The sequence below is a fragment of the Lottia gigantea genome (genome assembly GCF_000327385.1).
Source record: "Lottia gigantea unplaced genomic scaffold LOTGIsca_75, whole genome shotgun sequence".
NCBI lineage: Eukaryota > Metazoa > Mollusca > Gastropoda > Lottiidae > Lottia > Lottia gigantea.
The window spans coordinates 868573-882186 of NW_008710508.1; the positions used below are offsets into that span (position 1 = coordinate 868573).

The 13614-nt window shown below is 35.3% G+C and overlaps 1 protein-coding gene across 1 annotated transcript in view; it reads left to right on the top strand.

Annotated features, from left to right (window-relative positions):
- Positions 1–5714: 5714 nt before the first annotated feature.
- Positions 5715–13614, top strand: part of LOTGIDRAFT_179592 (hypothetical protein) — a gene marked incomplete at both ends in the record, with an annotated part of 18817 nt that continues 10917 nt past the window's right edge. The window contains 4 exons of the mRNA XM_009066330.1: positions 5715–5746; positions 5950–5999; positions 6165–6166; positions 11043–11143. Of these exons, the coding sequence (XP_009064578.1) occupies positions 5715–5746; positions 5950–5999; positions 6165–6166; positions 11043–11143 (185 nt within the window). The remainder of the gene's footprint in view (positions 5747–5949; positions 6000–6164; positions 6167–11042; positions 11144–13614) is intronic.

Genomic DNA, 13614 nt, shown 5'->3' on the forward strand with positions numbered 1-13614 from the left:
AGGCTATTATAGGCTTATGTCAATTAACTTAAGAATTCGTATTAAAAACTTAAGCCTATCGCATATTTTACCTGGTTTATTCTGTTTTTCACGAATTTATACTATTATCTAGAGATTTGAAATCCAAGACTCACAAAGGCAGAGGAATCTTGTCTCACCATAGTAGTTGTCCATATTTGTAGATGTTACCCAAATATTAATCAATGATAGGCCTACGCGCGCCAATCTTTCGCATGGCATTGTCCACATACATTTCCGTTGCCTTATATTATTATGTAGGCCTACGATCATAGCTTAATATGGATAAAACAATAAATAACAAATCTCCCTTTACATTTAGTCAAGTTTAGGCCTAGATGAGAACTTAAGTGCAGGTCAGCTATACTTTTATTGTTGACCTTGAAATAATTCCCGCCTTTTTAAAAAGTCTAATCAAATTCTGGAATTGAGACTGTCACTTCAAGAACGTTTTCTAGTATTAATTATTGATATGACTTATAATTGTAGGGTCAGTCTAGGCCCTACCAGTCTCTTGTTATTAAGTTGCTCCATAAGAATCTGTGAATTGTGAGATTGGTCCTAGTAAGGGAACAGGGTGGACTTTGTTGAAGGATTTAAGTGGACTTTTACCTGTGGCAAAATTAAGAAATTGGCCCTTAATTTCTTATACAAAAATTTTTTATCGCACGTTGCGATCCTGATACTAAGAGATTCTACCGCCTTCAACCAGACTTCTACAATAGCCTATCTGATAGCTGAGATCACGACATTGCCGTCACTGCGAAACTTATATATACTATAAGCTTCGGAATCACATTTCTACCATTCTGCCTTCTTCTAAGAGACCCCAAACGACTACCTGGAGTATTTTCTTTCTTCATTTCGTTCCATAGACCTACGTTTCGAACTCGAAATAATAGTGTTTCCATATAGGAACCTACGTCGTTTAGTATGTGCTCAATAATGAAAAAAGTAATTCATGGGAGATAACTACAGATTTTTTTTATTACAAACTATTTGTGGTCTACAAATTTGAGCTCTTTATAAAATAGGTCAAAGAATTTATAATCTTAACAAATGTCTCAAGTCGAAATAAATTGGAAGTGTTAGTGTTAGGTTAGTGAACAATTTTTCTTATGAAATAATATATATGCTTTTTGAATAATCAAATAGCTATTAGACTAGACGAAGCTTATGTGACGTTTAACACAAATAATACTATAGTATAAATAGTATATTCACAGTCGTATGCCTACTGTACATATTATAATGCAGTACATCTTACTTCTTAACAACTTGAGGTTGTTGAGATGTTTTGTCATTCATGCTGTTATCTTTTTTATCAAAATTAAAACCAAATTGTGCAGGCCTATTTAGGGGCCTAGCTGTATAAGGATACAATATAAGGATATAAGAATTTAACTGTTTTTGGTACAGCTTGTTTCTTCTAATTGAAACTCCTTAAAGAGGCATTTTTTTGTAGGTTTTTAGCTCAAATTGTAGAGAAATATGTATCTTGGGTACTTTTAAAGTTTCAGCTAATAATATACAGCCATTATATAGCTAACACTAAAACTAGGTTTAACTGCTTAATTAACAGTTTGTTAATTTGTTAATAATAACAATCTTCGTTTTTAATTAACCCTTTAAAAACAAATTCAGTTTGATCAAGTAAAATACATAGATGTAAATATTTTCAGGTATATTTTGTGAATTTTTTGATAATGAAAATTTTGCGCACGCTCTGTTAAGTCACTTCTAATATAGGCCAAAAATCTTAAATTTAAACATTGTCTGCCAGCCGAAATGAAAGCCCTTTTCTTCAATAAATAAGTTGACACATGTTTTACAAGAATAAAAAAAAACTGGTTTGTTTCAGATATACAATATGCCAATAGGACTTCAAAGATTAACCAGAATATGGACTTCTTCACAAATCAGAACCAACAAGAATTTTTGTATTATTACAAACTCAACTGACCATATTTTAACTGGTTCTACATCAAGTAGGTTTAGATATAGTACCAGTACCTTGCAAGTTCCAAAATATTTCAATTTTTCGTCTGATGTCATTGACTCCTGGGCAGAAAAAGAAAAGGTAAATATATCCTTTCAACATTTTTTCCCCCCAGTACTGTTAAATTTATTATACAAGGCCTTAAATTCTTCAAAGTACGGTAACTATTTGAATTAAAGATAAATTTGCACTCTTCTGTGAAATTTAGCCAATGAAGTATCTTTAAACATTATGGTAATATGATGATAATTCCGCTTGAAAAGACTTTGATAATTTGATTCTTAGAGCTTCATATTGATGAAAATTAATTATAAAATGTAGTGCTGCCTGAGAAAACTATAACATTTATATTAATGTGTGTTTTTTTTTCTTCATGGACTATGGAAACTTTGAGCAGGTTAAGTTCACATACTTACATTTTCCCATCTTTGCCAGTGATATCCAACTTGATTTCGTTTTAAGAAACAACAGTTTTATGGACATTCTATTCATTATTTTAGCACCACGTTTCATTACAGATACATACATCTCAAGTGATGATTCATAAATAGAAGTTTATATCCATAAAATGTTGTTTCTTAATGTGCTGTGATACTTCTCAATGTCTTACAAGCATGGATTTTGGTTTACTATTTTATTTAACAGAATACAACCCAAAATCTAAGTTAATTTATCCACATCATTTGAGAAAATATATTGATCATTTTTATATACTATCTAATGATAAAGATTTTTTTGTTTACATAAATTCTTCTTGACATGTACACAACACCACAATCTGAACATTTATTGACCTTTATGGTCTTTATTTATGAGTATTTCAATTTATTTTTATCTGAATATTAAGTAACATCAACAAAGAACAAACCACATTATATCACTGAATCAGCCCCGTCGCCAGGAATGAATTAGTGTTGGGTCTCAGATTTTGTACTCAAAATTTGAAGAATGAAAGGCCCACCCGATTTTGTTGAGCCAAAAGCGTATCAAAAAATTTGTCTTTTTGATTTTGTACAAAGACAGTATAAATGAATCATTCTCTGTTGAACTGAAGAAGGTTTTGCTTGGGCTTAATTCTCACTTGCTAGTGCCAAGACCCCACCCTACAGGCAGGGCGGCACTGAACTCGATGCAATATTGCACAAACATTTGGTCAGTATCCATTGAGCAATTAAAACAATGTAACTGTGACATTTTCTAATTTTTCAACTAACAACAAATAATAACAACAATAACTTTTTCATATGAAAGGGGCTCCCTAAATTTTTACTTCAGACTTATGTATTTTTATTTTTGTGATATATTTAATGAAACCTGTAAAAATCTCTCACCAAAAGCCAAGACTCAAAGTAAAGCACAACATTTTTTGAAAAAAATTTTGAAATTGTATATTTTGTAATATAAAGTTTTGTATTTTTAATGTCTCTCCAGAAATGACAAGTTTTCCATTCAACCTTAATATTGAATGTATTTTCCAACAATGTTATAAAAGTATACTTTAACATACTACCCATAAATGTAATTCATAATCACAATATCAGTGTTAACAATACAGAAAAATAATTTAGAGGACTGAATCACTAGATTTACAATAACAGTTTTACATAAAAATATATTATGAAATATAGCTTATTAGGAAGTATATATAACAATATATAATCACAGTGGTACAAACAAAATATGCAATCATAGTAAATACTTGACAATAATAAACATTTTAACCAACAGTTCTGTTTACCAACATGTCTGGGGATATATAAGTAGTAATTCCTTCACAAAAAGAACTCAAGACACTGTTGGTAACAGTTGAAAGTTACATGCACTGTAATAATACAATAACAAGGTATTTTCACTCAAAATAGAAATATTACAATGGAACCTGAAACATGTTGTTACTCAGAGTGTGCGTTTTTTTTTTCTTGTGTGCATATTTTAGGTTCCGTTTTAATATTTCTACATGCAATGTAATCCATCTTAGAGTTACACAAATAATAAAATTGGAAGCACTGCAGTTGACAACATGATGTACAATTACCCTTTGTTCATATTATAAAATCTACAGAGGCCAAGGAATGTCATTAAAATCAACAGGACCACCTAATCCAGAATCAGCCTCTAACAAACTCATGAGAAAAGCTAGTGCTGCTTCATCATTACCATTACCAGGATTCTGCATGTCTTCCACTTGTTCTTGTATTACATCATGTAATAATGTGGTATCTAATGTAGAAGAGGATGTTGACTGCTGTGTTTCTACAGGTGGTATATTCCTAGGGTTAGTAGCCACCTGACTAGAAGATGGTATATTAATATCTACTGTAGGTACTTGGGAACTAGAGCCCTCACCACTGCTACTATCAGCTTCTGCAATGGCTTTATTTATTCTACTATAATCACCAGCACAAACATCTTTATTTAGATCTGATACACCACTAATGGTCATCATTTCTTTATTCTGGTCACTATTACCAGCACCAAATCTGAACAATTTATCAGGTGACATACCAGAGCTAGATGGAAATGATTTCATTGCTGATTCGAATGGGTCTGTGACTCCTGAATGTGACACATTTGATTCTGTTACTAGTCTATTATTAGAAACAATACATTCTATTTCTTTTGTAAATGGATTATTAAAGGCAAATAGTGTGGATTGTAGAGTAACAAAGTTTCCCTCTCCAATCTTAAATTTGTAGGGTCTTGTTTTTATTTTCATTTTTGCCTGCAAAACTTTTCTGTGGATGTCAGCAAGATACATAATATCTTTAGGATGATAATACTCATAAACGGAACTACCTATTAGTTCTTGTGGCAGAAATCCTAATATAAGAGTAGCTCTATCATCTACATATTGAAATTTACCATCTACAGTCATTCGGGATGAGTACTCCACTGGTCTAACCGCCACATCTGGTTTATTCACTGGGGGTTTAATTTCAATATTTGATTGATTCTGTCCAATAATAACGAGACAACCTAAACTATCTTGATCTATTTCACCCTCTTCATCAATGTTCACTTGAGACATGGGCCACATTTTCACATAACCACTACAATATATTCGTGAAAAATGCTTCCTTTCTGTTTTTTTCTTTTTATGTGAACTAACGTTCTCCGAATCTAACTTTCCTTTGGTGACACTTAAACTGGAATTCGTTGATTTATTGCCAATTCTCATTCGACAAAAGAATGATCGTCTGGCACCAGAACTTAACTGCTGTGAAGATTTAGGAAATACAGTTTTTACAGGCATCATAGTTTTGGCATCAATAAGTCGCTCTCTTGGAGATAAGTCTGAAGTTGTAAGTTGCTCTTTTATTTTATTGATATCTTGAGGATGAAGAATATCAAACCAACTCTGTCCTATCAATTCTTTTTGGGAATAGTTTAATATCTTACTGACAGATTTAGAGCAATATAAAATGCGAGCTCTATCACAACTCACAGCGAATAAAAATCCATCTGATATTTTAAGTAACATACTGGTTAATTCAGCCTCTGACAAGATTGAATTCTCTGGTCGTGCTTCTGAGTATGATTTATTACTACCCTTAAGAAATTTCATGTGTTGAACTGCCATTCTTAAAACAGTTAACTTATCCAATTTACGATTCATAGCATTGCACATTGGTATTAAAGCAGACAATTCAACAATAAATGTGTTCATTTTATCTCTTCGTCTTTTTTCAATTTCACTATGATTATGTTTTTGATGCTTCAGGTTACAGGGTTCTGTGGTTCTATAATCATCTGAAAAAGCATCATGTTTGGATTCTTCGTCATCAGAGCTGTAGGTACCTTCATATCCATCAGTATCTGTTTTCCGTTTTCTATCCATGGTGACTGATACTAACCCACTACTAGGTCTATGCTAATATAACCTGAAATGACAACAACAACAGAATTTAGAATGTAAATTTCCTATACTGTAGCCTAGGTAGCAGGAAAGGAAATAAACTGCCACAGAAAAAATTATTTTCTAGTAGGTCTTTAAATCGCTGCTACGTACCAATAATAAATATATTGTATTGAAATCCATTCAGACAGCACGACTTACAAATAATTAGATAGACGACAGAAGTAGAAGTGAAGAAACAGTGAAACATTCCTACTTTGTATAATGTAATTCACTGTTTTTCCTTTTCAGTTGTATCTGGGTATATTTACTTACATTTTAATAAATTAATTCTTAATAACGCCTTGTACGCCCTTGCAAAAATAAATTAATCAATTCCACTCGATAAATTTTTCCATTCATTTTTTTTTTTTTTGAAGAACCTTGTTTTCATTGGACAAGTCATCATTACCAGCCAGTTGTGTGACAAGACAAATCGACCATAGAGCGTGGTAGATTCTTATGTTTTGGGATAACCAATTCAATTCGATGATAAGGAAATACCAAACTCTTATCAACCGATGAAATATTTTAGAAAAGTCAAACAGTTTATCTAACTTAACTAATTTGAGTCGATTGATGTTTAGTCTAAATAATGGTCGAAGTGTCTAAAGGGTGACAATCCAATACCTGTTTTTTTTTTTAACAGACAACACATAATTTTCCCACTAACTTTTGACTATACGGCTCATGTTATAAGCTTAGTTATCTACCTTACGAATATGAGAGGAAGTTGATTTTAAAACTGGTGTTCGGGGGGTTAATTTGACGAACGTTCAAGAGGGCTTTAGTAACTTAAGTAAAAATAAAAGCCAAAAGATACGAAAGTTTGGTATATGACGGATATTCAACGAAAATAAATATGATCTATGCGACCGAAAAAAATATACAGGTAGTCTGCTCGCCCAAAAGCCCTTACCGCTTTGAGTTAGATTTCACATATATGAAATAAAATGAAGAATACTATCTTGAGGTTAAAGGAATATATCATATGTATAATAAAATGACAACTGTATCTAGGTGAGACAAAATATCAGGTCCTACCAATTCCTCGGGTATTCTACGATGTCCCCCACACGGTACCATAATACACTCTAGGGCTATTACTTAATCTGCAGTCAAGTCAAGACTTTTTGCAGAATTTAATTATCGGTCCTTCGATTATCAATACAGACGCAGGGGGCGATTGCTTTGAGCGAATAATTGTAAAAACGATTCCATGTCAACAGCCTGAGTGCGATTTTGGGCGAACGCCATTAGAATAAGATTTCCTTTTCTGCAGTTTGTCATAGAGTCACGATGATGATTCAGAACCCGTTTCAATGCCGAAAATGATGATTCGCACACGGCCGTACTAGCACCGAAAACAATCGCACCTGCATAGAGTGTAGGCCCTATATACAGATGGAAAAGCCTTGCACCCATAGCTTCAACGCTGAGATCGGCATCCCTGAAATCTTCACATTTCTCTAACACATTGATTATCTGCGCACAATTACGTACAATAGCCTCCGTTGTTTCTAAATGTCCGGTCCATCTTTGATCCAGTAGGCGCTTGATCTTGGTACCGTCATAGACGCTGGCTAATCTTGGCTTCCGCAGGAAATTATACGTCTTAGAGCACATATCGAAAAAGATACCTGCTTCGTCTACCTTCTTTATTGTGTCGATCACCACGAGGTGGAGCTGGTGGTTGAAGCAGTGGACGTATGGAATCACTTTACCGAGACGCTCCTTGAGAATTTTCTGTACACCACTATCTTTCCCGGACATGACACTCGCGCCATCGTAGCACTGGGAGAGGATATTTTGGGGATCAAGACTAACCTCTCGAATACGTGACAGTATGACATCTGTTAATGTTGCTGCGTCACACTTCTCAGTTTGAGTCATTGATATTATCTCTTCGATTGTCGCACTGTTACGCACATATCGAATGACTACTGATACGTGCTCAATATTCTGTCTGTCTCTCGCCCCGTCTGACTTAATGGTATAAAAAGGAATTCTGCGGAAAGCATATCTGAAACTATATCTTTCAAAATCTGGATGACTTCATTCTGTATGCCTGGCGACCTGTAATTCGCGTTCCCGGGGATTGACTTGATGGCTTCCTGAAGGAGCGGATCTTTCTTAATAGTGTACTCAAAAAGGCGTACAAAAATCCCGATGGCATATCGTCGACTTCTTCATCAAAGTCGAAAGCGCATTCCGCACCCCCCCCCCCCACCCCCCTGCGTGGTAGAGAATTTACGGCCACAAACTGAATCACTTCCACAATCGATTTTAGATAGTAACGGTGTTTTTCCAACTGTTTGTCGACTAGCAGTGTTTTCAGGATTGAAACAGTCGACAACAGTAACAAAAAGCAAAAAATTCTCAACAGAAAATTCGACCCAAGGGAACTTATCAAACCATGGTTTATTCTGATTTTCGATCCCTGTCTTCTAAAGTGACTTTGTTTTAACAACTGGTGCATACTCAGCCAATTTCAACTGACATGGCTTTTGATCTAGACTGGCCAAGTCAGTTGGGTATAAGAACTGGATAGGCCTAAAGCCGAATTGTGGTTAGTGCAACCAGCAGACGTTGCAGTTGGTGCAATCAACGAACTTTTCGAAACATGACTAAGGCTTACTTTCGTATTTCCCAACGGTTGGAAGCTCAACCGTGATTGCATTAGAAACGATTCTTATAGCAGACTGTACAACTGAGGCAATTGAATACGGGTGAATGAGAACGAAATCTCGTTCTTTTTTTTCCATATTTACATAACCATTTAACATCTAACCATCAGGCAAGATTTGCTGAAAACAAATATAACAATTTTTTATTAATGGATTTAAACTAATAGAGAGGTATCCATCTTTAGTAGTTTAAGAGGGACTCCAGCTTTAAATGACAATCTCAAGTATCAATGCGCATGTCAAACCTGAAGTTACTATTTTTAGATTTGCCTGGCTCTTAGGGCAAAAACGTACTTTAAATGCCAAATGCAAGGTGTTTCCAAAAACTTATGCAAATAAAAGAACTGTATAATAAAAAAAATTCTAACCGTTTTATAGACCGTTAAAACTTCTCATTTTGGTCAGGAAGATGTTCTCAGAAAACGTACCCGGTTAACCGATTTAAGACTAGATTATCAAGACGTGTTCTAAACAAGAAAGACAACTCCAAAAAATGAAACAAAACATTACAAACGACAGTTAATTTGGCCGTTACACGGATGCACTTATTTCGGATAGGAATTCACGCGTCTGAGGCAAGGGAAAATAAAGAGCTACTGGGGCTCAATTTTCGCTTGCTGGGGCCGAGCCCCCGTGGGCCCCACCCTAGCGACGGGGCTGGTAACCATAGTGATTACAATTTTTATCTGATTTTTATATGCCCACATGAAATAGGGGCGTATATTGCGGTCACCCATGTCCGCCCGTCTCGTAAACACTCTACAAGACACAATATTCTTGACGGATTTTGACGAGACTTGGTGTGAGTGTTTGTAATCACCCAAGGATCCTATTGAAAATTAGAAGAAGCGAAAAATATTTAGTATGAGTTATTGCCCTTGTTTTTGAAAACGCGTTCAATTTTTAGCTCGTAAACACTCTAGAAGACACACTTCTTGACTGATTTTGACGAAACTTGGCACGAGTGTTTGTTATCACCCAAGGATAAAGCCTATTGAAAATCAGATGAATCGAAAAATATTTAGTATGAGTTATTGCCCTTGTTCTTAAAAACTCGTTCCATTTTTAGCTCGTAAACTCTCTAGAACGCACAATACTTAACGGATTTTGACGAAACTTGGCATGAGTGTTTGTTATCACCCAAGTATAAAGCCTATTAAAAGTCTGAAAAATCGAAAAACATTTAGTAGGAGTTACTGCTCCTGTTTTTGAGAATGCGTTAATTTTTAGCTTGTGAGCACTCTAGAAGGCACGATTCTTGACTTGATTTTGATGAAACTTGGTGTGTTTGTAATCACCCAAGGATGAATCCTATTGAAAATCAGAAAAATCGAAAAATATTTAGCTTGAGTTATTGCCCTTGTTCTTGAAAACGCGTTAGATTTTTAGCTCGCTCGTATAAACACTTTAGAGGGCACAATTCTTGACGGATTTTGACGAAACTTGATGTGAGTGTTCGTTTTCACGCAAAGATGAACCCTATTGAAAATCAGAAAAAGAAAAATAAAAAAATATTTAGTAGGAGTTGCTGCTCCTGTTCATGAGAATGCGTTAATTTTTAGCTTGTGAACACTCTAGAAGACCCAATTCTTGACGAATTTTGACAAAACTTAATGTGACTGTTCGTTATCACCCCAGGATGAACCCTATTGAAAATCAGAAAAATAATTAGTATGAGTTGTTGCCTTTGTTCTTAAAAATGCGTTCAAGTTTTAGCCTGTAAACACTCTAGAAGGTACAATTCTTGATGGATTTTGACGAAACTTGGTGTGAGAGTTTGCTATTAATGATGAACCCTATGGAAAATCAGAAGAATCGAAAAATATTTAGTAATAGTTATTGCCTTTGTTCTTAAAAACGAGTTCCATTTTTAGCGTGTAAACATTCTAGAAGGCTTACATCTTGACAGATTTTGATGAAACTTGGTAATATTTTTCAATATAGCCTCAAAAAGTTCAAAAGAAGTTTATAACTGAAGGTTGAATATTTCATATATCATATTGTTACTGTACTGCCAAATATTTTGTATTTAAAATCAAAGCTGCCAGTGGGCGTATATTACCGTGCCTGGCATGCTATCTTATCTGATTTTAATGAAATCTCGTGTTATCATTTATATCAGTCAGATCTTCGTCTAGTCTAGTTCGAAATGACATTTTTCCAAAAATTTGTTATTGTCAAGTTATTGTCCTTGACTGATAGAATATCTGAAGAAAAAGTTAAGGCATGTGATTTGATGTTTTGATTTGATGTATTTTGGATTAGCGATATTGATTTTAAAAAAAAACTGACAGTAAAAGATATTTCAATAAATCCGAACTACAAATGCATTATGAAGATAATTAAAATGAGAAAATTCGTATTTTAGACTCCATTGTCATTTCTGACAGCTGCCAGTAGACATATTGTACCTTACCTGTCAAGCTATCTTTGCTGTTTTTAGACTGGAAGGCGGGATATATCTAATCCTGCATTTTGGTGGATAGATGATCATGGATATGAAAAGAAATTTAACTTTCAAGATTTGTCAGCAGAATCCAAAAGGTAGAAGACCCTTTAGATGACCATACTGTACGCCTACCTGAGAAAAATGAACGAATTAACGGGTAAAAGTTTGAAATATCTACCCCTATTCCAGTTTTCAAAATAGCTATGAGAGGCTAGAATAGAGGCAGATGTTTCAGTCTAGTAACAGATTAAAAGTCCATTGAACTGTTTCGTAATCTTACTTCTTACTCTCCTATAGGGAATTTTATGATTAGAGCATCATCATTGTGAAGTAAGACGATAATATTGACATTCTCTTTGAAATTTTCTCAGAGCTAGAGTATATAAATATTGACCAAAAGAAACTATACCAACTTTGAAAGTGAATTTTAACAGAAACTATATAGCAAGTTCAAACCTATAATCAATCAAAAATATATTGCCCAAACACAACAGTGTTCAGTGGAAATATACCCGATCACTGCTCATTGTAATGGGAACATCTTGACTTGATGTAACGTTACAGTCATACAGGGCAGATAACAAACATGCCTTATACGGACAACACCCGTGTGACCGGTATGTACGTTTCTTGCATCTCCGGAACCGCTTTCAGAGAGTGATGTCATCAGCCAGCTATGCGTTAGGTCACAGGGTTAATCGACAGACCGTGTTCAGGCGGCTGCGAAGTAAAAAAAATCAGAGCTAACAAGGCCGTAGGCTACAGAGGACAAATATTCGCAGCTCAATATCGTCGCCTGAGATTAAAGGGATACTGCGTCTTAGGATGAACATAAAATTTTAATTTTGCTCAAATTTGGCCAATAACAGTACCGGTATATATCCATCAGTGGACTTACCTGGTGTCCTAACTATACATCAAGATCCCTCTATAATCCGATATATCTACAAAATCAAGTAATTAATTATAAAAAGCTTAATGCATCCATTAAGCGATTTTCAAATCGTGAGTCTAGGAAATCCGGTGTAATTTTCAAGGGGAAGTAACTTTCAAGTGGGGTTTCCCGCGTCCTTGACCTCTACTCTTGAATTGACCTCGACATTGTCATATTTTGAAGACGGAATAATGATGCCTCGTAGGAGATTAAGCGACTCCGCGAAAAAGCAATTCATATAATTTAGAATGAATACTCCACCACTGACACAATTTTCAACGAATATTAATCATTGGCAAAGTTTGTTTGTATACACCGGAAGATGATTGTTTCCTGTTTCAGCGTTGATTACCCATGACTCTTTTTTTCTCAAACTAAACGGATTCATGGCTTGCTAACTTTTTTTTAAAATTATGATTATAGTTTTATTGCCGAATTTTCAAATTTGATAAAGTGTGAGATGCATACTTATTTAACCAATGGTCACTATTAAAAACAAATATTAGCCACAGGGCGAGTGTATTCTAAGACGTAGTATCACTTTAAGATTTGCCCTGCCCGCCTATGGCAACGACGTGACTACACTGGTTAACGTTAATGGCAACCTGGCAGTATTAACATTTCTCCAAGAGGAATGGCCAGCTATTCCCCGTGACCTTATCAGAACTTCAACTTTTTCTGTGCGTCGGAGAGTATTCGCCTAAATTGAAACTCTGGACACACGCTACTAATGTGAATGCTATATGATTTACAGCGGTTTTCCGCTCGCATCGTAACAATCAATTCTACCTCACCCGTCACTTTGTCAGTGAGGTCGTCACTCCGCCAATGAGTTCGCCACTCACGTTAGTGATTCCGTCAAAACGTCAATCGTCAATGCTACCGAAAAAAAAGTAATATTAATGAATTATAATCACAAAACGAAATCAAAACGAAATTCTTAGAAAGACGTACGTAGATGCTACCTTACAAAATTATGAATACTAGCATATCTTAAAATAAAACGAAAGAATATGCCAGTCCGTCAGTCGCCCAATCCGTCAATGGCGAACTCATTCATTAATTCACTGACGCAGTGGCGAGCTCATTGACGGAGCGGCGAACTCATTGACGGAGTGACGAACTCATTGACGTATGAGACATACACGCCTTATTCATCGTCACTCCGTCAATGAATCTGTAGCTCCGTCATTCATTGCCATTGGCTTAATCCGGCATTGGCGCCAGTCCGTCAATCATTCAAGTGACAGAGTGGCGAACTTATTGACGTAGTGGCGAACTCATTGACGGAATGGCGAACTCACTGACGGAATGACAGTGAAAAACATTTTATCCGTCATTCGTCGATGCTACCTTACAGAATACGAAACACCAAAAGAAAACGAAAAAACAGATGCAGCATTGATTCAGTCAGTATACTTCATCCATTTCGCCAAACTAAAGGAATGCATCAGAGCGGCACTGATGTCCGTCAGTAAGTGGATGGTTTCCTCAAGCCCGTTTATAGTAATGAAATTTCAACCTATAATTTTGTAAGGTAGTATCGACGAATAACGGATGGAATTTTTACCCCTGTTTATGGCTTCCTCATACGTAAGTACGTCAGTGAGTTCGCCATTCCGTCAATGAGTT